This window comes from Telopea speciosissima, chromosome 3 (assembly GCF_018873765.1).
Source record: "Telopea speciosissima isolate NSW1024214 ecotype Mountain lineage chromosome 3, Tspe_v1, whole genome shotgun sequence".
NCBI lineage: Eukaryota > Viridiplantae > Streptophyta > Magnoliopsida > Proteales > Proteaceae > Telopea > Telopea speciosissima.
In genome coordinates, this window is record NC_057918.1 from 72,393,650 (window position 1) to 72,419,142 (window position 25,493).

At 41.7% G+C, this 25,493-nt stretch overlaps 1 protein-coding gene across 1 annotated transcript in view; it reads right to left on the reverse strand.

Annotated features, from left to right (window-relative positions):
• Nucleotides 1-25,493, reverse strand: part of LOC122656057 (RNA-binding protein 208-like) — a 78,077-nt gene that overhangs the window by 14,889 nt on the left and 37,695 nt on the right. Inside the window, exons 4-9 of the mRNA XM_043850489.1 lie at nucleotides 21,742-21,818; nucleotides 21,223-21,284; nucleotides 21,013-21,100; nucleotides 20,771-20,846; nucleotides 6,440-6,470; nucleotides 6,200-6,319 (exon numbers count right to left, since the gene is read on the reverse strand). Of these exons, the coding sequence (XP_043706424.1) occupies nucleotides 6,200-6,319; nucleotides 6,440-6,470; nucleotides 20,771-20,846; nucleotides 21,013-21,100; nucleotides 21,223-21,284; nucleotides 21,742-21,818 (454 nt within the window). The remainder of the gene's footprint in view (nucleotides 1-6,199; nucleotides 6,320-6,439; nucleotides 6,471-20,770; nucleotides 20,847-21,012; nucleotides 21,101-21,222; nucleotides 21,285-21,741; nucleotides 21,819-25,493) is intronic.

Sequence of the window (25,493 nt, forward strand, 5' to 3'; positions counted from 1 at the left end):
TGAGGAATGCGGAGGATATAGTTTGTACAGAAGAAACTGAAGTTGAGCAAAATCCGAGTGGAGCTTCCAAGGGGGAGCTGATGGAAGCAAGGAGAGATCTTCAGGAAGAAATTTTTTGGAGGCAGAAGTCCTAGGTTAGATGGTTGAAAGAGGGTGAAAGAAATAGCAAATTTTTCCATACCATGGTCAATGTTCGTAGGCGTAACAGGGGAATCAAAAAAATCAAGGATGCCAATGGTGTATGGATTTCTAGAATAGCGGGTGTGGCAGGTGAAGCTGTCAAGTTTTTTCCCGAGATTTTTACTTCTTAGGGTGGTTACTAGGACGAGGATTTGTTGCACTTAATTCCTGGCATGGTTACTGATGTTGATAATGCGGCTCTTATGGCGTTTCCAATAAGCAGTGAAGAAGTACCTTGAAAAGCCGTCGGGGCCAGGAGCACTGTCTTTGGATAACCCAAAGACCGCACTTTTCAACTCCTCCATAGAGGGAACCGCCATTATGTTGGGTTATCCAAAGACAGCGCTCCTGGCCCCGACGGCTTTTCAGGGTACTTCTTCACTGCTTATTGGGATATTGTTTGTGAGGATGTCTGGGCGACTGTTAAGGAATTTTTTAATCGGGGTGTTTGCCGCGGTGTTATACTTCGGCAAATTTGGTGTTAATTCCAAAGAAGGAGAATCGTGAGGTAATGTCTGACTTCCGTCCCATTAGTTTATGCAATTTCTCTTATAAGATTATTGCACAAATTTTATCAATGAGATTATTTTATTCTGCCTAACAATCTAACATTATATCCAAGGAGCAAGGCGCTTTTGTCCAGGGACGATGCATACATGATAATATCGCCTTGGTTCAAGAGGTGGTCCATGATATTAATAGGGGTGCTCGTGGTGGCAATGTGATTCTTAAATTGGATATGGCCAAGGCGTATGATAGATTGGAGTGGGATTTTTTGTATAAGGTTCTTGGTAAATTTGGATTTGCTGAAAAATGGATTCATTAATAAGGAAAACAGTGGAAAACTGTTGGTTCTCAATTGTGATCAATGGAGAGCCTCTCGGTTTTTTTAAATCATCAAGAGGGGTGAGGCAAGGTGACCCTTTATCGCCATCGCTTTTTACCATTGCTGAGGAAGTTTTAAGTAGAGGTTTACGTTATCTCTTTGTGGAGGGCAGAGCCAAATTTTTTCAGCTTCCAAGAGGGTGCCTAGGGATATTGCACAGTTTGTTTGCTGACGATACTATTATTTTTGCAAGAGGTTTGAAGTCTTCTTTGAAACAGATAATGGGGTTCATTAGCAGGGATGAAAGCATGTACGGGCAGCTGGTGAATAAAAGCAAGAGTTGTTTTGTTGTAAATGATAAGAACGCTGATCTCAGATGCCGCATGATCGAGTTGATTACTGGCTTCACAAGAAAGAAATTGCCTATTACATATCTTGGAGCGCCTCTCTATTCAGTGCGATTATGAGTTAATTTGTTGAGAATTTCTTAACTAAGGTTCAGAGAAAAATTGCAAGCTGGAAGGGTAAACTATTATCCTCTGGGGGGAGAGACACCCTGCTAAAACATGTGCTTTCTTCAATGCCAATTCACATCATTTCAATCTTGGATATTCCAAGGACTCTGGTTAGAAGGTTTGATAGTATTTGTGCAAATTTTTTGTGGGAACAGTGAGAATGGGGTTATCGACATCATTGGGTGAGCTAGTCGAAGGTGTGTAAACCAATTTTAGAAGGAGGGGTGGGCATTCGTCGGCTTGAGGATGTCAGTATGGCATTGAGACTAAAAGGGTTGTGGCGAATAATGTCGTCGAATTCGTCGTGGGTTTCCTTCTTTAGGGCGAAGTACTATACGAACGAGCACTTAGTGTTGGCAATGCCGAAGCCGTCTGGATCATTATCTTGGCGTCGGGCGCTGAAGCAAAAAGACTTTCTGCTCTCCAATTCCCGCTGACTGGTTGGTAAAGGAGAGGTGAATTTTTTGGCTTGATAATTGGACAGGGTGGGGAGCGCTAGTTGATTGAGCTGATGGGACGATGCAACTAGACCTCAACATCATGGTAAAGGACGTTTTGAACATGCAGAGAAGTTGGAACTAGGGGGAAATTCTCAAAATAGATTTTGATGTTGTGCGCAAAAGTATGCTTGAAGGAAAATATTTCATCTCTGACAAGGAGGATAAATTGGTGTGGGCTCCAGCGAGGAATGGGGGTTTTTCTTCGAAGTCAGTGTGGAGTTTGAATAGAGCTGCCTCGGATGAAGTTTCTTTTGCGAGATGGGTGTGGAATCACACAACCCAAACCAAGGTTAGTTTTTTTCATGGCAGATTTTATGTGGCCGGGTAGCCACGGAGGATGCCATAATGAGAATGGGAATCTCATTAGCATCTAAGTGCCTATGTTGTGGCATTCCAAAATGTGAAACGACATCCCAATGCCTAGTGTGGGGAGGGACGGCCTCTGAGGTGTGGTCGTTTTTCTCTTGGTTGTTGGAGGTGGAAGACGTACCTCTTCAAAGTGTGAGAAGTAACATTCTGCTTTGGCAAGTGCAGGCTAATTGGAAAAGTCTATGTGGTGTTATCACAGGTTTGGTCCCCTCTGTTGTTATATAGTAGCTTTGGAAAGAAAGAAATAACAGAAGGCATGGTGAGAAAGCGAGGTCAGCAAGCTGCACTGTGGAAGTTGTTAGAAAATGGATTGGTGACATTCCCATTTATGCATCATTTGTGAAACCCCCCTCTTTGAAAGAATCTCTTACTCTCCAATTCTTTGGAATTTCTCATCATCCTCCCATTCAGAGATCGCCCATATTGTGAAGCTTAATGTGGATGGTGCGTGCAAAGGAAACCCAGGGGTGGGTGGAGGTGGGGGCATCATCCGTGACAAAGAGGGTGTGGTCGTTGCTGCGTTTGCGCGGTTCTATGGGGAGTGTACAAACTCTGTGGCGGGGCTTAGGGCTTTGAGAGATGGTCTTAAGTTATGTGAGGATCTGGGTTTTATGGAGGTTTGTGTGAATTCTGACTCGAAGGCAACAATTCACTGCATATCCAAAAGGGGTTGCGGATCTTGGAGATGTTGGCACTGGTTTCAAGAAACTCTGAATCTGGTGGATCAAATTAGACCTTTGATTTCCTTTACGTATAGAGAAGGAAATAGGGCGGCCGATTGGTGGGGAATTTAGCGTGTACTTCTTTGGTCGACACTACGTTCACCGGGGAGATCTGTTTACCAGTGGAGCTTCGTCCGATCACTCACGAGTATGCGCTTGGGTTCCCGCTTTTAAGGAAATGATGAATATGTATGGAGTAGGAGTGTGAGGTTTCTTCCAAAGTGGAGCGATGTCTATACTCCTTGAGGTTGGGGTTACGCGAGCATGTCAACCCCCCCTTGTATTTATTTTTATCTAGAGTTGAATTAATAAAATTTTAGGGGCTGCCCAGGTCCCAGAAAAGATTCGGCTTAAAAAAAATAATAATAAAAAAAAAAAAAAAACAGCAACTCATACTCACAAGTACATACCATGTAAAGCATATAACCATAGTTGTCAAGGCGTCGCCTAGGCAGACGGATTTTTAGTTTGGTGCAAGGATTAACATTCTTCCACTTTGTCTCCCCTTACCTTTACTTTTGAAGCTCTTCACTTGTTATTGAAGTATGTGGGTTATGGCTGGAGGGTTTCTATCTGCTTTTTCCTTTAACCATTGCTTTTCTTCTTCACTTGTTCAGCACACCTATGGTGTTACAGTGGTTGGTCTCTTTTTACATCATTACCCTCCATGCTGGTGCTTCTCTTCAAAAAGCTTTAAACCCAGATATGGATAAAGAGATGATTTTGGTTCATAGACTCATAGGGTGGTTAGGGGTGTTTCTGAAGCAAAACTAGACCCAAAGCACGCAAGGTCATTGGCAGCCAAGGACCATAAGACAAAAACCCTCAAGGTCACTAACTCAAAGTTCAACTAATAACTTGACACGGAGAACAGCTCTACATTGTTCTAAATAATGAAAGACAACATCCCTGGTTAGTTGAATTAGCATTGATTCATTGGTATTTCTCAAGAGAGCTGAATAACAGTTTTTTTTAATGCAAATGCAAATTGATAGATGGTGTACTTGTTGCTCATCAATGACTTGTTATCTAATGAAGAAACAATTGATTTTGACTTCCTCTTCAATACTTTATGTTTCTTGTTTTGTTACATGATCTCTTGTTTTGCTCAATACATGTGAGAACATTAGGAAGGGTTGTGGCAAGGTCCCCATTGTGTAATATCATTGAAGCATGGTTTGTGGCATGGTCTCATGGTCACATGTAAATTTCAAACTTTACTTGTTGGGTCTTTAACTCAAATTGGTAGAGCACTTGGAACATGAGGATGTCTCAAGCATGTTCTAAGGGGATGGTGATTCGAATCCACGAAGACCCTTTTTATTCAACTTTTCATAGCATAGTCAGTTAAGACAATCATAAAATGTCTGCTTCTTTTTTTTTTTCTTTCTTTTTTAATTTATTGATAGTTTGAATGAATTAGGTTACTTCTAGTGTTAATGGCATTTCTGTAATTTATAGTAACCTATTAGTGCATCTTTGTTTCTTTTTTTTAATATACATTTTATTTGGATTTTTGATAACTTTTAATGTCCTAACATCATTGACTTTATATGGATTATAGTATTAATGGCATTTCTGTAATTTATATTAAACATTACAATACTATTGCATAAACAGGTTTTATCAAACAGCTTTACAATACTAAAAGTGTTCTGGATACGTTCTTGGAACACGTTTATAAAACACCATTTTGCAACCTAGAAACGTTATTCTGCAAACAAAAACACACGTAACGTTATCAAACGGTGCCCTAGTCACCTAGAGAAGCAAGAAGCAATCTGTTGTCGCAAGATCAAGCGCAGAAGCTGAATTTAGAGCTGTGGCTCATGGTGTCTGTGAGCTCCTATGCTTGAAAATTTTAATCCAGGCATTGGGATTTGAATTCATGGTCCCATGAGATTGTTGCCATCAGTATTGCTCACAACTCTGTTCAACACGATCGCACAAGCACATTGAAGTTGATCGGCAGTTTAAAAAGGAGAAGATTGACTCAAAATGTATTTGTTCACCCTTTGTGAGGGCAAGGGATCAGCTGGCTGATTTGTTAACTAAAGGAACACATGCTCCTCAATTTCATTCTGCCTTAGGCAAGCTGGGGCATGCTGGATATCTACTCCCAGCTTGAGGAGTGTTAAGATTATGGTTGTAAGGGTATTTTGGGTATGCTTTGTAGTCATATATAGTAGGATTTCTATCCAATACTTCGTTCTCTCCTTCTCTTCCTCTCCTTCGTCTTCTTCTACCTTCCATGTTCTTACTCCTTACTTTATCAAGGGTACAAAGCTAATTTTTAAGTCGAAAGCAAGCAAAGAAAGCTGCTCAAACTCTGATTCAAAGTTCTGGTAAAATTACCAAAATGCCATCAAATGGAGATGAATATAAAATACAAAATGATATCTTTTGTAATTTTAACTACTTCCTCTACTTATTTTAAGCTGAAATTGTACCAATGAGATCCTTGCCTGGTCCTCTATCACATGAACTGCCATGTGGCAAATAGTGAAGCGATACTTCACTAGGCAACTAAGAGCTCGGGCTGCCAACATGAAGACACAGGTTAAGGTTTGAGGGTAGCCACTTTGAGCCAAATATGCCAGAGGTTAGGACCAATTCCAGTCCACCCATCCCCAGATCGGGAAACATAGGACTTGCACCAGGTTACAGCCCTTTCAGTCCATATGGTACAAAACCAGGGACAAAGGGAAGGTCACCAGAGTTGCAGAGTTTAAACCCAAAGTCACAAAATCAGGGACCAAGAGGATGGTTGCTGGAGTTGAAGACTGCCGGAATCAGGTCACTGAAGAAGAAGACACCATACTGGACATCCATCCAGTAAACTTTTTTCCTTAAATTATTCATGACTTAGCCACAACTTTTCTATACCTATGACCGTTGTTAGGTCTCCCATGCCATGCCTCTAGTGAACGATTTGCCTTCACCTGCCAGAATGACAAGTCATCAACTAGCTGGCAGGAATATAGATTGTCCAAATGGCACAATTGGATGGGACTAATGCATAAGCTGATTTCTCATAATGCCCAAATGAAGTGCACTGGTTCAATTCTCATTGGAAAGGATGCATACCTGAAGATCCATTTGTAAGTACAACAGCATTTTGATTCTCATTATTCTGCTTCTCTTCACTGAGACCAGCTCCTTTAGTTGCCCAATTGCACCTTATTTGCCTATTCCCTAACCATTTACCTGGGGAAAGAAAGAGGTTTGAATCTGAAGCTCTGAGCAACTATATTAGCATCTTCCATGCACCCTTAAAACACTAAGAAAAATTGCATAAAATAAAATTTATGATGATATAGGGCTCACCAGTCATGTCATTTATAGCACTTTGTGCATCCTGCAAAACAATCCGAAGACAAGGACACTATTATGTCATGTTGTACTGCGAAACTTTTACTGGCTTAATCCATCCGAGATAATTATGTAAATACTGATGGCTAAGCTCCGTCATGTCCAAGAATTCACTTTATTAGATTACATTATCTTGTCCTTTTTTTCCCCCACAACAAATTAAGAAATGATGGGATAGGCCAAATAAAATGAGGTTGCCAATGTCTAGCTGTCTACCATCAACTTAGCCAATGAATTACTGGTTTGCTTCCTTAATAGAAGATAAGGCTTTTGGTTGGTTGAAATCGTCAGAGGATTCGATGGGAAATCCCACTTGCCGGCTGCCCTGATGAAGATTGACCTCCACAAAGCTTTTGACTCCCTTCGCTGGGACTTCATCGCTGATGTCATGTCTCTGATGGGCTTCCCTCCACCTTTCATTAGGTGGATTCTTGCTTGCATCTCCTCCCCTTCCTTCTCGGTCATTATTAACGGCTCCCCCGCGGGGTTCTTCCACGCAAAAGCCGGGATCCGTCAAGGCTGCCCCCTTTCCCCTTTCCTTTTCTCCCTGGCCCTTGAAGTCCTCTCTAGGAGCCTTCAAACCAACACTGACCTTCACCTTATCTCCCCTCTTCCCAAATGTAAGCGCATCAATCTCACCCACCTGGCCTTCGCAGATGATTTGATGATCTTCTCCAAAGCCTCCCCTTCCTCCATCTCTAACATCATGTCCTCCCTTCATCTCTTCAAACGCCTTTCAGGGCTTCGTATCAACCTCCTCAAATCCAAACTCTTCCTCCCGGGAATCCCTGATGATGCTAAAGCCAATCCGCTCCACTTGACTGGCTTCTCCCTTGGCACTCTCCCAGTCAAATACCTTGGCCTCCCTCTCATCCCTGTCAGGCTCTCCAGCCATCACTGCACCCCCATGCTTGATAATATCCGCAAGCGTCCAACTTTGGAAAGCCAAGCTCCTCTCCTATGCGGGCAGACTTGAATGCATCAGATCGGTCCTCCAATCCTCCTACATCTACTGGTGTGGAGTTTTTGCCATTCCAAAAGCCACCTCCTTAGCTATGGAAAGACTCTTCTGTGCGTTCCTCTGGAAAGGAAAGGAAACTTCCAAATTCCTTCACCCTATCAGTTGGAACTCTGTCTGCCTGCCCAAAGCTGAGGGAGGCTTAGGGATTAGCACTGCGGGCATCCTAAAGCTAATCTGGAAAATCTCTTCCAAACATGATTCCATATGGGTCCAATGGGTTTACTCCCACCTCTTCAAAAATAATTCCATCTGAACCGCTCCCATCCACCCCGATTCCTCCTACATCTGGCGCAAGATTCTCCACCTGCGCCACACTGCCCTACGCGCCATCTCGTTCTCCATTGCTGGTGGCTCCTCTACTTCCATTTGGCTTGATCCTTAGCACCCGCTTGGAGTTCTCTACAACCATTTTGGCCCCAGAGCTGTCTATTCCTCCGGTATCCCTAAGGACGCACCCCTCTCTTCTATCATCTCCCTTGGCTCTTGGTCCCCCCCTCCCCCATATCCCCATCCTCTCCTCAATCTGGCGTTCCCTTCCCCCCTTCCCCCTCCACTGTTGACAAAATTACTTGGCTCCCTTCCTCCACTGGCCTCTTTAGCTTCAACTTTGCCTGGAATTTTGTCCGCCCTCAAGCCCCTCTGTCCCCTGGTACAACCTGGTTTGGTTCAAAGGCCACATCCCCCGCCATAGCTTCTTAGTTTGGCGAACCCTCAACCATTGCCTCCCCACCCAAGCCTTTCTCATCCACCGCAAAATCCTTGCCCCCCCCCCCCCTCAACCTGTACCTTGTGCTGGTCTGCTTCCGAAGACATCGACCACCTCTTCTTTGCTTGCCCCTTCTCCCAAACCATTTGGAAAAAAGCCCTTTCGTTCATTTGGTCCCACAGCAGACGTCCCCTCCCCTTTGATAAAGAGTGGCTCTGGATGATCAGATCCTTCCCAGGAGGCTCTATATGCAAGGCCATTGGGAAGCTAGTTTTTGGAGCTTCGCTTTACCATATCTGGATGGAGAGAAACCTCCGGAGATGGTCTACCAATTCTAGATCTTTCGACTTTATTTGGAAGTCCATCTCCTTTGACGTTTCTACGAAATTGAGCTTCTTTCCCCACAAGTCTTTGTTGGACTCTCCCACGAATAGGCATATTGTTAGAGCCTGGGACCTTGATTGTATCGTTTTACAGCCCCCTCGCTAATGGGCTAGTGGCTTCCCCCCCCCCCCCGCTTTCCCTTGTTTCTCTCTCTTGCCCACCTCGGGCTTTCTTTGGTAATACATTTTTTATTCTCCAAAACAAAAAAAAGGCTTTTGGTTGAAATTTTTAACAAAGTACTTCAGTTTTTCTCAACAGGTGAAACTTATATAGTAGGGGCTAGGAAATGAAGTGGATAGGAAAATTCAATGAACTTCAGTTGAAATCTCTCAAAAAACTCGGTGGAAATAGTGAACCAAATTTCAATGCATTTCATGATATTGTATCAAGAACATGTTGAAATTGGTAAATCATCTCCATAACCTAAAATGACTCTAGGAGAAGTGGAGAGGAAAGACAAGCATACCTTAGGCCTTGTTACAAGTATGTTTTTTAATAGAGCTGATTGGAGGGAAAGGATCCATGTAACCAACCCCATTTAGTTGGGATAAGGCTGAGTTGAGTTGAATTGAGTTGCCATACCTTAATTTAGTCGAACTTAAATTTTAAAAAAAAAAAAAATTGAAATATGATCACTTGTTACCAAGAAGATTTGAATGAGATTAGAAGTTTGTGAGTTTGACCACCAGAAGATGCAACTCCCAAAAAGAGCCCTTTTCTTTCATATTTGATCTATGATTTCAACTCAAAAGCATGCATAAATAAAGAAAAAACTGAATATTTTGAATACATTTGGTGACTAAAAGAAGATATACTCGCACAATTATATGCTAATGCAAAGCTAATATACAAACTTATTATGGTCCTCTGAATTTCCTACTCTGTTTTTTCCCTTAAAAGAATTAATCAAATGAGACAACTCAGCCTTATCCCAACTAAATGGGGTCAGCTACATGGATCCTACCAAAGATTTTTTTTATGAAAAAAAAAAAGGCACAACATTGGCTACAGGAATCCTTGCCCTCCAATCAGCTCTATTCAAGATCATACTTGAGGCAAGGCCTAAACTATGCATGTCTTTCCTCACTACTTCTCCTAGGGCCATTTTAGGCCTGCCCCTAGCTCTTTTAGATCCTTCAATCTTGATCAAATCACTCCTCCTAACTGGTGCATCCCAAGGCCTTCATTGGACATGGCCATGCCGTAATATATGAAAATATGGAATGTGTAGTTGAGCAAATTTTTTAGCATAACTCTATTTTATGATATAATTACAAAAAAAAATAGATGATTAAATAGTACATTATGTTATAGCATAGTGTAGTGATTTACATTATTTATTAAATTTAATTGACATTATAATTTACGAGAAAATAACCAAACTTATTCTTTGGACTAAAAAAAGAATCGAATACACAATATATGAGAAAATGTAATCATGTATAATGTGCTTTTAATAATGTTAGAAGTTCTCGATATAAGGGGGAGGGAGTAGTGAATTAGCACTAGCGCTAATTCACGATCTCCCTCTTAGGGGTATTTTGGTATTTTACTTTTACCCTATTGTCTAAGCTATTAATTATGAATGTTTTGGGGCAGTCGAACTTACGGCTGTGACTCCCAACTTGTTGCAGCAGTTCTTCTTCTCTTCCTCCTCTATTCTCCTCTCTTTCTCCCTCTTTCTCTTTAATTTTATTACATGGTATCAGAGATGGATCGATAGGGACTGGTTCAAGCTTCCAGTGATCCATTGTTCTATTTTGATTGAGGTTTTACAGTGGCTCAAGTTCTCTTCTACAAACCAATCAAGTTGTAGACTCTTAATCTTTCGTTTGAAGGGGTGCAGCACCCTATGCTGTCTTTGGTTTTAGACTAGTTCGTGATTATAAGAAGAACTAGGTCTAATTTTTTAATGATTTTGATGAGTTGTTGTGGGACGTGAAGGTTGATGGAGTAATAGGTTGAAGTCCGCGATATTGGGAGTATTCACGATTTTTTTTATCGTGATTTTGTGCTCTGACTTGTATTATACTTTGGGTGTGATTCTCAATTTTGTTTTAATCGGGATTATTTTGTGGAGTGTTCTTTGGCTGTCCCTGCGATTTGAAGATTATCTGGATTAGTAATAATGGTCGAGACCAAGACTACGCTGACTGAGCTTTCGTCTTCTCATTGTATTACTGATCGGAAGTTAGAGGGAATATCAAATTTCCAGCAACGGAAGAAGGTAGTTCGATTGGCTTTGATTGACCGTGATCAACATAATCATTTGACAAAATCGAAACCTGTTGATGATACATCATGGGACATTGTCGATGCAAGGATTTTGAGCCAGATGCTGAATTCAATGGAAAATCAGATTGCAGACTTGGTGACTCATATTGATACAGTTAGGAATTATGGGAATATTTGAATGTCCTGTACTCTAGACAGGACAACTTGTCACATATATGATCTGTCCCAGGCTTTCTATAAAGTGGATCAAAAGAATCTCAATGTTACCCAATACTTGCTGACTTCAAACGTTTGTATGAGGAGCTGATTTCTGTCCTTACTATTTCATCGGATATGCAAGCAATGCAAAACCAGCGAGAACAGCTTGCTGTTATGGTATTTTGGGGTGGACTTCGTAAGGAATTTGAGTTGGTGAGGCCTCAGATTCTTGGTGGAGAGAAGGTCACCACTCTTTCAGAAACTTTTTCTCGAGTTTTACGTGCTTCTCGTGAAAGCACCCAAGAGCCCACCAATGCTGGAAATTTTGATCTTGCCTCTTTTCCACCAAACCATGGTTCTAATGGTGGGACAGGTAATAGTGGTGGTGATGGTCGTGGTCATGGGACAGGCACTAGTAAAGCTCCCACTTCTGGTACTTCAGAAACTTCAGGACAGGTGAGGACTTGTCATCATTGTGATAAGCCTGGCCAAATTCAACGCTTTTGCTGGAAACTACATGGTAAACCACCTCAATTTGCCAACTCGGCTAGTAGTGATTTGGGTGTTCCTTCTCCCTCCAAGCCTAAGGGTAAGATTGGGACGATGTCTGATGAAGATTATGAGCGCTTTACTCAGTTTCAGAATTCCCAGTCATCACAGTTCTCTGCTGCTACTCTTGTTCAGACAGGTAATCTACTGCGTGCCTTTCATCCACTTCTTGACCTTGGATCATTGATTCAGGTGCTTTGGATCATATGACTGGGGTTTCAGGTAATTTTTCTTCATTTCATGAGTCTACTTCAAATGTTGTGCTAGCTGATGGGTCTTTAGCTCAAGTTCGGGGTACAGGCACTGTGCATGCTACCTCGTCTTTGTCATTAACCTCTGTTTCTTATTTGCCTAAGTTACCATTTAATTTGTTGTCTGTTCACAAGTTCACCCAAGCTCATAATTGTTCTGTCACTTTTTTCCTTGGCTATAGTGTATTTCAGGATCTCAAATCGAAGAAGACGATTGGTAGAGGCCGAGAATCTGGGGGGTTATATCTACTTGAAGACATCAACGGTGGCATGTTCGAGTGTGGTGCTTCCTCATCAGACTCATTGTCGTTTGGGTCATCCTTCCTTGGAGAGTTTGAACATTTTGGACAGTCATTTTAAATCTTTGTCTAGTCTTGATTGTGAGTCGTGTCAGTTTGGGAAACTTCACCATGTGAGTTATCCTTCTAGAGTCAATAAACGGGCTGCCCACCTTTTTCTTTAGTTCATTTTGATGTATGAGGCCCTTGTCCGGTTGTTTCTCAATTGGGCTTTCGTTACTTCGTTACATTTATTGATGATTATTCCCAAGTTACTCGGATTTATTTAATGAAGAATCATTCTGAGTTATTCTCCATTTTTTTTGCTTTTGTTCTTGAAATTTAAAATCAGTTTAATACTTCATTAAAAGTTCTTCGCAGTGATAATGCTAAAGAATACTTTTGTGCTACTTTTACTGCATTTATGGTTCAGCATGGCATCATTCATCAATCCTCTTATATGGACACACCTCAACAAAATGATGTGGCAGAAAGGAAAAACAAACATTGAATGGAAGTCACTCGATCTCTTTTGTTTGAGAAGAAAGTGGCTAAAATTTTTTGGGCTGATGTAGTTTTGACAGCATGTTATCTTATTTATCGTTTGCGATCTTCAGTTTTGTGTGGGGGTATTCCATATTCTTTATTGTTTCCTTCTCAACCTTTGTTTGCTTTACCCCCTCGTGTATTTGGGAGTGTTTGTTTTATTAGGGATCATCGTCCTAGTCGCTCTAAGTTGGATCCCAGGGCTCTTAAATGTCTTTTTGCGCAATATTCTAAAACTCAAAAGGGTTATCGTTGTTATTCTTATGATTTAAAGAAATACTTTGTTACAGTTGATGTCAAATTCTTTGAATCCACTTCTTTTGTTGAGTCTTTGCTGCCTTCTTCAGATTTGGACGATGATCTGCCCGTCTATGTTGTCGAACATTCTTCTCCTTAGCAGGATCCTTTGCCAGCAGTGCCACCTCCTACTAAGCCAGCTATTGTGTTCCACCGTCGCTCATCCAACAAGCCAACACCTCACATTCCAGCTTATGACAAATATAGCACCCCATTAGCTACCTCTACCTCGTATTCTTCGCCTCCAGATCCGGATCCTCCAATAGGTACTTCCTCTTCGTCTTTCATTCCTGTTATTTCTTATTTAGATGTCCCTATTGCTTTCTGTAAGGGTGTTCGGAGTTGTACCCAACATCCTATCTCTAACTTTGTGTCCTATACTGGTTTGTCCTCTAATTTTGTTGCTTGATTGTCTACTCTTGAGCGTCATCCTATTCCTAAATCTGTTGCAGAAGCCTTGTCTGACTTTGGGTGGAAGGCTGCTATGACTGAGGAATTATCTGCGCTGAAGGAAAATCAGACATGGGACCTTGTTTCTTTACCCTCTGGTAAGTCTGCCATTGGTTGTAGGTGGACATTTGTGGTGAAAGTTAATCATGATGGGTCTGTGGCTCGGTTGAAGGCCCGTCTTGTTGCTAAGGGATATGCACAGGTCTATGGTATAAACTACCTAGATACCTTTCTCCTGTTGCGAAACTTGCTTTTGTTCGCATTTTCGTTTCTTTGGCTGCTACCCACCATTGGCCTTTGCTTCAGTTGGACGTCAAGAATGCTTTCTTGCATGGTGATCTCCACAAGGAAGCGTATATGGAGCAACCTCCTGGTTTTATTGCTCAGGGAGAGTCTGGTAAGGTGTGTTGGCTGAAGTAATCGTTGTATGGGCTAAAACAGTCACCAAGGGTGTGGTTTGGCCGATTTACAGATGTTGTGTTGGAGTTTGAACTGACTCGACCTGAGAGTGATCGGTGTTTTTCCGGCATTCTGATGTAGGGAGGATATTTTTGGTAGTTTATGTAGATGACGTTGTTATCACAGGAGATGATTCTTCAGGTATTGAGAACTTGAAGACACATTTGGGACAGCAATTTCAGAGTAAGGACCTGGGACGTCTAAAATATTTCTTGGGTATTGAGGTAGCTCAATCATGGAAAGGGATTTCGCTCTCATAGTGGAAATATGTTCATGACTTGCTTTCAGAGACAGGGTTACAAGGATCTAAACCTTTGGATACTCCTATGGATCCTAATTTGAAACTGATGGCGATGATGGTGATATCCAAAGAAGTATCGGAGGCTTGTAGGGAAACTCAACTATTTGACTGTGACTAGACCTGACATCTCCTTTCTTGTCAGTGTACTAAGTTAGTTTATGTCCTCTCCTTGGACGTCCCACTAGGATGCAGGTATAAGGGTTTTGCCGCTATATCAAGAAAGCTCCTGGACGTGGTCTTCTATATTCTGATCATGGTCATGGGAGGATTGAAGGCTTTACTGATGCTGACTGGGCAGGATCTCCAATTGATCGAAGATCTACTTCAGGTTATTGTGTGTTTGTTGGAGGAAATCTTGTTTCATGGAAGAGCAACAGACCGTTGTGGCTAGGTGCAGTGCAGTGCAGAGTCCGAGTATCGTGCTATGGCACATGGCCCTTGTGAGCTGATGTGGATTAAACAGTTGATGACAGAGCTTGGGTTTGGTGATGATTCTCCTATGTTATTATGGTGGGATAATTAGGCTGCCATTCATATTTCTACAAATCTTGTGTTTCATGAGAGAACGAAACACATTGAGATTGACTGTCATTTTGTTCGTGAAAAGCTGCAACAAGGGATTATTTCTCCTCGTCATGATCAAACCAGGGAGCAACTTGCTGATTTGTTTACAAAGTCTTTGGGGAGTGTGAGAGTAGATTGTATTTGTAACAAGCTGGGCATGATTAACATATATGCTCCAGCTTGAGGGGGAATGTTAGAAGTTCTCGATATAAGGGGGGGAGAGAGTCGTGAATTAGCACCAGCGATAATTCACGATCTTCCTCCTAGGGGTATTTTGGTATTTTGCTTTTACCCTACTGTCTAAGCTATTAATTATGAATGTTTTGGGCAGTCGAACTTACGGCTGTGACCCCCAACTTGTTGCAGCAGTTCTTCTTCTTTTCCTCCTCTTTTCTCCTCTCTTTCTCCCTCTTTCTCTTTAATTTTAGGGGAAATTATACTGCCACCCCCTGAGGTTTGTATTAAATACAGAGTGACCCTTTGTGTTTCTAAATTATACAGCCACACCCCCTGAGTTTGGTTAGTTGTTACAGACAGCCCCACTCCGTTATATCATTCCGGTTAAGTGGTATGGTGTTGGTAATTCATGACTTAAAATGACTAATATACCCCTAATTGCTCAATTTTTTCCTTTTTTCTAATTTTTTTTTTGGGTGAATAAAAGAATTCATTACCAAGGAAAAGAGAAACAAGGGCCCCCTTAGGGGGGAAACAACAGCCAACGGCTAAAGAAAATCAGCTAGGGCCAGCTGAAGAAGAGAAAGAAACATTTGGGACACCCCAGGAGACAACAATTAGCCTGTTCCTTGGGGTGTCAAAACAAAAGGAGGGAGGAGCTGACAATAGTTTGGAGGAGATTTCAAAGGAAATGGAGTTCCAAATCTGTTGATAAGAACGAGAATTGGAGGTTCATTTCCTAATATTTCGCTCCATCCAAATGTGATTTAGCACAGCACAGAAAGCGATCTTCCCCACAGTGTCACAAATAGAAGCCCCTCCGAAAGTCATATCTATCCAAATCCATTCTCTAGAGAAAGGGAGAATTCTTCTCTGGGTGGGCCAGCACTTAGCTAGAATACCTTTCCAAATGGCTTTGGAGGTCGGGCATTCAAAGAAAAGATGATCCGAGTCTTCCAAGTTGTTCCAACAAAGGCAGCAAGCATTGGGAACTTGTATGTGACGCCTGCGGAGGAAAGCAAGGGTAGGAAGACAGTTGTTGAAGACTCTCCAAGCAATGAAGGAATGGCGCGGAATATGATGCTTAAACCAAAGGAGCTTCCTCCAACCAACCATAGGGCCTTTGGATCGGATAAGATTCCAAGCTGCCTTGGAGGAGAAATTCAGCGAACCATCAGCTGTCCAGGAGACACAGTCACCTCTAGAAGGCAGTCTTCTTTGGATTGATAGAAGGTCATTCCAAAGAGGAGAGAGAGACTGGGAGGAGGAAGGGGGAGGAGCCCACTCATTGAGATGAAGGATGTCCGCAACAAGAGCCATTCTGTGAAGGCCTGAAGCATAGATCGTCCTTGGTGTGACAAGGTGCAAAAGGATCCCTTTAGGGTGCCAGTGATCCAGCCAAAGGGAGGTAGAGAGGCCATCTCCAATGCGGGAGTGGATATAGGGGAGAGCAAGGTGGCGGGACTCCAGGATCTTGCGCCAAACCCAAGAAGCATCAGTAGAGACGGAAGCAGTCCAGATGGAGTCTTGCCGAAGAATCCTCGAATAAATCCAATCAACCCAAATGCTCTTCTGTTTAGAAGCAATCCTCCAGATCAGCTTGATAATACCAGCCTTGTTGACTTCTTTAATTCTTCTTATGCCCAGCCCTCCCTCCATTTTTGGGAGACACACAGAAGCCCAAGAGGTGGGGTGGAGAAACCTGGATGTCTCAGCTCCCTTCCAAAGAAAAGAAGCAAGCAGAGATTCTATGGACTTGATGGTAGAATGCGGGAGACCAAAGATTCCAGACCAATAGATATAGGAGGCTTCCAAGACAGATCTGATAAGGACCAGCCTACCCGCATAAGATAGGAGCTTGCCTTTCCACAATTGCAGTCTTTTTTCTCATGAGGTCCAGCATGGGGGTGCAATGGTGAGCAGTCATTCTAGCCGGAATCAAAGGAAGGCCCAGGTACTTGATAGGAAAGTGCCCCTCTTGGAAGCCTGATTTGACAAGGAAGTCCCCTTTGTGAAGCTCTGGAAGACCCGCAAAGAAGATAAGGGACTTGGAGGGGTTGATGCGCAGACCTGAAAGCTCATGGAATTGCTGCAGGCAAAGCATAATACACTCGAGAGAAGCAATGGAAGCCTTTGAGAAAATCATCAAGTCATCAGCAAAAGCAAGATGGGTGAGCTTTAGAGCTTTGCACTTCGGAATAGGGGGGATAAACTGCTGATCAGTACATGTCTGAATTTGCCTAGAGAGAACTTCCAAGGCCAAAGTGAACAAGTAAGGAGAAAGGGGACACCCTTGCCGAATCCCTACAGAAGCTCCAAAATAACCCGTAGGACTGCCGTTGATAAGGACCGAGAACTTTGGGGAGGAGATGCAACAACTGATCCAGTGAACAAAGGGGATAGGGAACCCCATCTTGAGCATGACTTGAGAGATATAATCCCATTTTAAGGAATCAAAGGCCTTATGAATGTCGATCTTGAGAAGGATAGCTGGCCCATGGTTTTTCCTGTCAAATCCTCTAACTATGTCATTACAGAGCAAAATGTTGTCAGAGATGTTTCTTCCTGGGATGAAAGCAGATTGGTTGTCACTGACCAACAGATCCACAACAGTCTTGAGTCTTCTGGCTAGGATCTTAGCAATAAATTTGTAGAGGATATTGCATAAGGCTATGAGCCTGAAGTCATTCATAGCCGAAGCACCATCCTTCTTGGGGATGAGGCACAAGAAAGTATGGTTAACCCCATTGATCTGGCTGGGATTGTAGAAGAAGCTTTTAATGGCTGCTATGAGATCCAATTTGATGATGTCCCAGGTCGAGAGGAAGAACCCCATGCTAAAGCCATCTGGCCCAGGAGCACCAGACACTTTAAGGGAATGAATAGCTGCCAAGATCTCATCTTCTTTGGGGATGGAGCTAAGGATATCTATGTGACTGGGAGGAAGGAACTTGTTGAGTAAATGGCTGGGCAGAGGAGTATCTCCCATCGAGGGGGCATTGAAGATGCCCTTGAAGTGCTGAACAGCCAGGTCCTTTATATCCTTGACAGTTGTAGCAAGAGAACCATCATTGGAAGTGAGTTGAGTGATGGAGTTTGCATTGACATTGGCCTTGAAAGAACGATGGAAGAAAGCAGTATTTGAATCCCCCAAATCAAGCCATTTGATCCTGGACTTTTGCTTGAGGAAGCGCTCTTCCTGTGAGAGCAAAGACGTAAGCTCAGCAGAAATAGTCTTCTCGGCTTCAGCCAAAGGAACATTGTGCAAATCTGCCTGCAGCTGAATCTGAACAGTGGCCAATCTCTCTTTGCACTCAGTAACTTAGAGAGAGATATCCCCAAAGGTGCTTCTATTCCAAAGCTTGAGAGCTTCCTTGACGTTACGGAGTTTTCTGGAGAAGGCTATAAGGGGCGAGGAGAAAGCCAGCACAGGTTTAGACCAAGCATTCAGAACCGTGGGAAGGAAGGTTGAGTGAGAAGACCACATGTCAAAATACTTGAAGGGTTTGGGGCCAAAGGAGATGTAAGGCTGGATGGGAAGGGATATAGGGGAATGGTCAGAAATGCCTGGACTATCAAAAGAAGCCTGGGAGGAAGGGAAGGAGGTGAGCCAGGCTTCGTTGACTAAGACTCGGTCTAGCTTGCAACTGATACGGTGGCATCCAGATCTTTTGTTGCTCCAAGTAAGGGGAAAGCCTGTCCACCGAAGATCATTGACCCCAATGTCATCAATACAAGAGTTGAAACTGTTCATAGCCTCCAAGTCGAGATGATTGCCACCTTGTTTTTCATGACTGAAGCGGATGACATTGAAGTCACCCCCCAGGCCCCAAGGAAGAACACCAATACTGCTGGCAGTGGCACGCAGGTCATCCCAGAGAAGAGATCTTTGGATGGGGCAGTTGAGAGCATAAATGGCAGTGAAGAGAAAGGAGTCAAGGCCTGAAGGATCAGAGAATTTAAGGTGGAGAAATTGGGAGGAAGACGAAAGAAGGGAGATGGAAATTTTTCTAGGATCCCAAATGACCCAGATACGGCCATTCGGATGGGAGGAATAGTTAGAAAGGAGGGACCAGCCAGGGGCGATGGACAAGAGGATATTTGCAGAATTTTGCTCCTTGATATGAGTTTCAAGGAGACAGCAGAAGGCAAAGCGAGAGGAGCGAACTTTGGAGCGAACATTGGCTTGTTTCGAGGCAGAGTTTAGGCCTCGAGAATTCCAAATCAGGCCTTGGATCATTGACAAAGTTGAGAGCATAAACTTTTTTCTAATTTTATCCTTGAAATAGACTTAATGGGACCCATTACCATCCCTTCTTCTTCTTCTTCTTCTTCTCTGCAACCCACTGGCCCCACCATCTGCTGCAACCCAACCCACCCGCCCCTACCCCCACAACCTAACACCACCACACCCCATCCTTCCCCCTCCCGGCTTGAATTTGCTTGAACAAAAAAGATGAAATTACACCCTCCCATGGGTTATGCATAAGTGCTAGAGCTCAACTCTTGAAGAACAAGCACACAGAGAGAGAGAGAGAGAGTGTACACATGATGTAAAGAGATCGATTGAAGATGGAACAGAGAGAGCTGAGGCTATTGCTTGAGCTCTGCAAGCCTTATTTCCTACTAATCCCCATGTGTCTTACACAATTCCTTCCAACATTGGAGACGTGGAGGGTCTTACTGACGAAAATGCAAGAAACCCAAGTAAAAATCCAGAGATCCCAGACAAAAAAGCACGAAAAGAGAATACAGGGGGGAGGGGGAAGTAGAAACCTTAATCTCCTTGAAACATTAAAAAAAAAAAAAAAAGAACGCCAGAACTGTTGATTGGAGTTATGGAGCAGTTCTTGCTTTCATCTTCATTTTCTTCTCTATCTTTTCTATTCTCAAGCTTTTATACATTCTTCTGCTTTTGACTGCGAAAGAGGTTCCAAAAGGTTTCGATGCGTTTGAGATCAAAACGGTACGTTTTGCAGGAATCATTCTGGAATCAAATGTTTGGGGTTTTTCATATAAAGCGTTTTATATATCTCTTCAAAGGGGTTTTAACTTGACACAGTAACTGTGAGAGTTAGGAGCTGTGAGAGATTGAAAGATTGAGAGATTTTCTCTCTATGAAGTTTTTATTTTTCTCTTCTTTTTTTTTTTTTTTTGAGGAGAGATTTCAGAAATGCCGTTGCCTGAGAGGCGATTATTGAATCTGTTCATGAGATTGATAGCTCTTCTCAAGACAGCAATTATTTCTTTAAAAACCCTAGAAGAAGGGTTTTAGAAGAAGCCTTGTAGCAAAGCGGGTAAGTTCAAATAGCAGGGGAAGGGAAGGGAAGGGGTGTGAAGTTTGGGCTTCCCTAAGGGTAAATTGGTAAGCTCACACTCATTATGGTTTTGTACATAAGGGTAAAAGGGTAAAGTTGGAATTTCCCATTGAGTATTAACAGGATATTAGAAGAGGGTAAAGTTGGTATTTAAAATGTATTATTTACCACCGTCCACTCAGGGGGTGTGGCTGTATAATTTAGAAACACAGGGGGTAGCTCTGTATTTAATACAAACCTCAGGGGGTGACAGTGTAATTTTCCCTTAATTTTATTACAAATACTAGTGCATTTCTCTATATTAATTAAAATCCAAGTGGCACCATGTAGTTGGATTTTGAAAATCATAAACCACTTTGGATGGTTTTCTTTGTATCTAATCGCCTCCTACATGTGTATGCAATATATGTACTACACTCCCAAAAAAATTGACAATATTTTGTTGATTTTGGCAAAATATTTTTGTTTCGGCAAGGGGCAAAATCACCCTTCCTGGTAAAATTTAAAACCTTGGGCTTCAAACATGAAAAATAATAAGGATAAGAATAGCACCTGCTGATTGCGGAAGGAAACGAAGCCAAATCCTCTTGACTGCGCAGTCTTATGATCCCACATAACCCTTGCATCTCTGCATAATAAATTGACCAGTAACCATTCACATCACATGTTCTACTAGCAAAAGTAGATCCAAATACCTCGTGCTCCAATAAAGAGCAACTTATGAAGTAACAATGTGTGCCAGTCCGCACACACAACACACATGAATAAAATTTTTTTTAAAAAAAGGAACTTACGAACAACTAGGATACACACAGAAACATGCAAAAAGAGTTGCATCGGTAACATCCGGACTCAGATCACCAACAAAAATATTGAAGTGCCCTGATAAGCATGTAGAAAAAATTAAAAGGCCAGTTTACTAAAGCAAAGGGGGTGAAAGGGACAGTGCATAAGCAATGAAACAAAGAGGAAAAGGCAGTAGAAGGAAAGAAGCAAACAAAAACCTGAAGTATCCTCTCTCTGCCCACCAGCATATGCCCAATTTACCTTAATTGCCTGACCGTAACTGCAAATGAAATAATTCAAGCTTCAGTTAAAGTCCATAACTAAACCACTACATGAAGATAAAACATTAAATAAAAAACCCTGCTTGTATCACCAGCAATTGGTACCTTCTTTTGGATAACAAATACAAAAAAATTTCTACTCATTTAACTATGGCACTAAGATGCAAATAAGCCACTTCAGTACTGGATGATAAGAATAATGCTCACTAAGAAGGAGGACACAATGCACATGGCTAATTGTCCTTGAACTATCTTTCCACTACAGAATTGTGACACCAGCTCCCTCACATGAAGCTTCTACATAGTTTCTAGAACGTCCAAAGAGTGCTCTATACACTTAATAAATAGGAAATAGCACCATGTCCCGCACAAGAAGCAACATAACCTTTTAGTCTTTTAGAAAGCCCAAAACAGGGCCCTAGCCAATGAAGCAAATACAATGTAATGTAATCTTACAGTTGCCGTCCATGCAATGTCATTATCGCATAAGCTGCAGACCTATGATCATGGTAGTCCACAAAGCCAAAAGATGACTGCAAGAGAAAAGTGGAATAATCCAAGAGTCACAAGAAGAGGCAAAAATACTGAGAGAATTTTTTTAATTCATAGACAACAGGAAAAAGATCAGAAAACCCCTATGTGACTGAACTATAAGATTGTTTGCTTGAATAAAGCCATAGAACCACAAAGGCATTATGTACCACGGAATATTCGTAATTAACTTTACTGTATGGTTATATGGGATATTATTGTTATTAGTAGTTAGTTAAATAGGGATATTATTGTAACTTTGTTTAAGTTTCTTTTGGTATAAATATAGTAATATACTGCTTCCTACAACATTGTGTTATTCCCTATTTGGTAGCCTCTTTTCTCTTCTTCTTGTATCCTTTCCTTCCTACTTGGTTATTGATCATCGTCAGTCTGATATTGCAACATGGTATCGGAGCAGTAATCAATAACCATAGGTCACTTTCTTTTCTGGTATTGAGTCTCTTAAGGTCTTGTGGTTCTATATGTATTGCAGCAACTGCTGCCTCTTTGGTTGATGGGTCCCCATAGTTAATCTTACATATAACAAGGGACTTCTGTAACTGATGCATACTACCGTCCTGTGATGCTGCTTGCCTCTTTATTTCTGCAACAATATCACCTGTGGTATTCTGGTTTTTCACTTTTTTTTTTCCCTTTCAGAAAGAATTTTCTAGGAATTGATCGCCACACCCCGGCCCAGTTTATAAGGGCCACGTGTGACTGGATGTCTCTGACATCCAACCAACCCCCAAGGATCGCAAGTGCAGTACCCTATTCACAACAATTATCACAATACAGTAATTTAAACGCAGTGGAAGCAATTTAAATAATAGAGATAATGGCAATAATAGAGAAGGCTAAGTGATAACGCATTTATATATAATGACTGAAGTTTGAGTTACATTGAACAATTCACACCAGTAACCCAAAACAAAAAGTACAAGGTCTATATAATGCTAAAGAATACAAAAATGATTTATAAACAAAAGAGTGGGGGAGATAGCCTGGACTGTCAGGCACATTCAAGAGAAGGCATAGTCGTCACACGACGACGAGACATTGTGCTCTACATACAGCGGAGTCTCAACTCCAAGAGCAGTAGAAGAATCCTGAGCGGCTGAAGTTCCTACAGAAACACCAGCAGCAGTAGAAGAGTCATCTGAAAATAAGGAATTCCACAAGGGTGAGCTCCACTGAGCCCAGCAAGGGAAACACACAAGCATGTGCAGATAGTCCATGATGAATGACCTAAGTTAAGCATGCACCTAACATTGATACTAGGTCTCATGGGGTATAAGTGCTACTGTAGTAAATATGATATCCTCGGTCCCGGAAACACATAACCAGACGCCGGTCACCCGAACGATACCAATCTACTACGGTGGGGACCCGGGAGCTCAGGCATTACACATCTGACGCTAACAAACCCCCAAATGCTAACCCTACTGTTTGTTCCCATTCCTGTAATACTCTTTAGATATGGGACAGTGAATGGCATTCCGGAATCATCCCTTCGAACCTACCACGGGTTATCCAACAGCTCTCCCCTATTGGTAAAGGCCATAGCACTGGGTTTATGACAGTCCTAACCATATGCATTCTAATATGATGGCATATGTTTCAATAAGAGTAGTACAGTAAGGCTGTCCAGCAACATCATCATCATTCATAGTATTTCCAACAACAATTAACATATGCAATGCATTATGAGAATGTAACCTAATTCATGCACAACACTAATGCAAAGAAATTTAAAGCTAATAAACTATATGAATAGAGTTATAAGATTGATGCATGGTATGTCAGCCACAAATAAAACAAAAATTAATAACATAAACACACCAAATTAAAAATCAAATTCCCTTACCTAAAGTTGGATGAGTATTCAATCAAAACTAGCTTCCAATCCACAATATTAACCTTACAAGCTGGCTTTACAGTCCTAAATAACCATCAAACAATATGTATTAAGTATAGTAGAAACCTAGGTCAATACCCTAAACAAACAGACCAACATAACACAGCAGGGGGGGCAGCCGGATTCAAGCAGCTACAGGGGCCGGACGTCCGGCTGGATGCCTGCAACAGTATCCGGCTGGACTTCCAGAATTGGGGTTTTTACAAATTAAGGCTGGATCTTGACATGCACTGCCTGAATTTGATAGAAAAGTGTACAGTTAAGATAGATTCAGTGATTTGGGTTAATTTAACCCAAATACATGTTTCAATGTGGGGGCTTAACCAATTCCTATGCTAGGGTTTAATAAAGTCATAACCCTAATGGAAATTGAAGGAGAAAGAGAGAATTTAGGTCAAAAACAGAAATAGGCTCAAGGGTCTACCTAAAACTGGAGAAGGAGAGGACAATAGCAGCCCAAATTCCTAGCTTGTGGAAGAACCCCTAGCTCCAAGCTCCAAATGGACCCAGATCTTAACCCTAGGCTTCTTCTCTTCTTCTTCCTTCTCTTCTCTTTTCTTCCTCTCTTGCTGAAATCGACTTAGTTTTGTAGTTATAAATGAATCAAATGGCTAAGTATTCCTTATATAGTTAGTTCAATTAAGGCATGTTTGCCTTAGCTTAGGTAAAATTAGTTTTGGAAAACCATTTCTCTAATCTAATTTTACAGAATTAAATGTATAATTACTTAAGTAATTATATCTAAGTCACATATTTGATGCCATATGACATAAATAGGAAGGTCAGCTAGGGTAGGCTATGGGGAATTGAATTCCACACTGGGGACATGGGTCCCACAAGTGGAAAATACCATTCTGCCCCTGTTACATAATTTAATAATTATATATTATATATACATAAGAATAGATTAATACTTACAAATCAATCTAACAAATGGAGAGTTTCTGCATGTGTGCATACAAGCATGTCTGACACGTGTAACTCAGATGCAGGCAGCCTGCAGAATCTTCAAAGCCAAGAATGGCTAGCTGTGATGATTCCCCGGAATCCTCCATAGGTGAGTCAGAGAACTGATCTGCATCCTCCACCAATGCAGCCCACAGCATAGAGGCAACCATCGACACTGAACCAGAACCTGAAATCACACAAGTTCCAAAGTTCAAATTTATAGTGGATTTCACATTGATCATCCCACTAATCGATTGAAGCAATATTCCAGGATTCTGTCCTTCTATATCTAAGCTACTTTTCATTCAAATTTGGGCCTGATCTGCTGGTTTGATTGAAAGTTCTGAACTTCCCCTATTTTTTTGGATCTTGAGTTGCTATTTTCAGTTTTGGCCTATCTCTCTGAATCTGGCAGTTGGAATTCAATCAAACTTTGAGATAGTCTGTGTTCTACATGACTAGTAAAATTGATCAGATTTTCATGGTGTTCTGAACTACTGATTTGGTGGTATTATCTTTCTCCACCTCAGCTAAATTATGCATCGTAAGATGCCTGAAAAGGATTGCTGTTTTTATTTTTGCCCTTTGTTCTCTCTGTGATTTGAAGAGAATCATTATTTACTACCAAATTGGTACTTCTTTTCCCAGCGGTAGTGTTTCTCCTTGGTTCTACAAATTGCTACTACCATTGTAACGGAATGTGTTGCTGATATAATATCTTCTTTGACTTAATATTGCTTTGATGGGTGACTCTAAACCTCATGTGGACAATGTTAATGTGCAAATTACTTCTATTAAACTTGGTGGA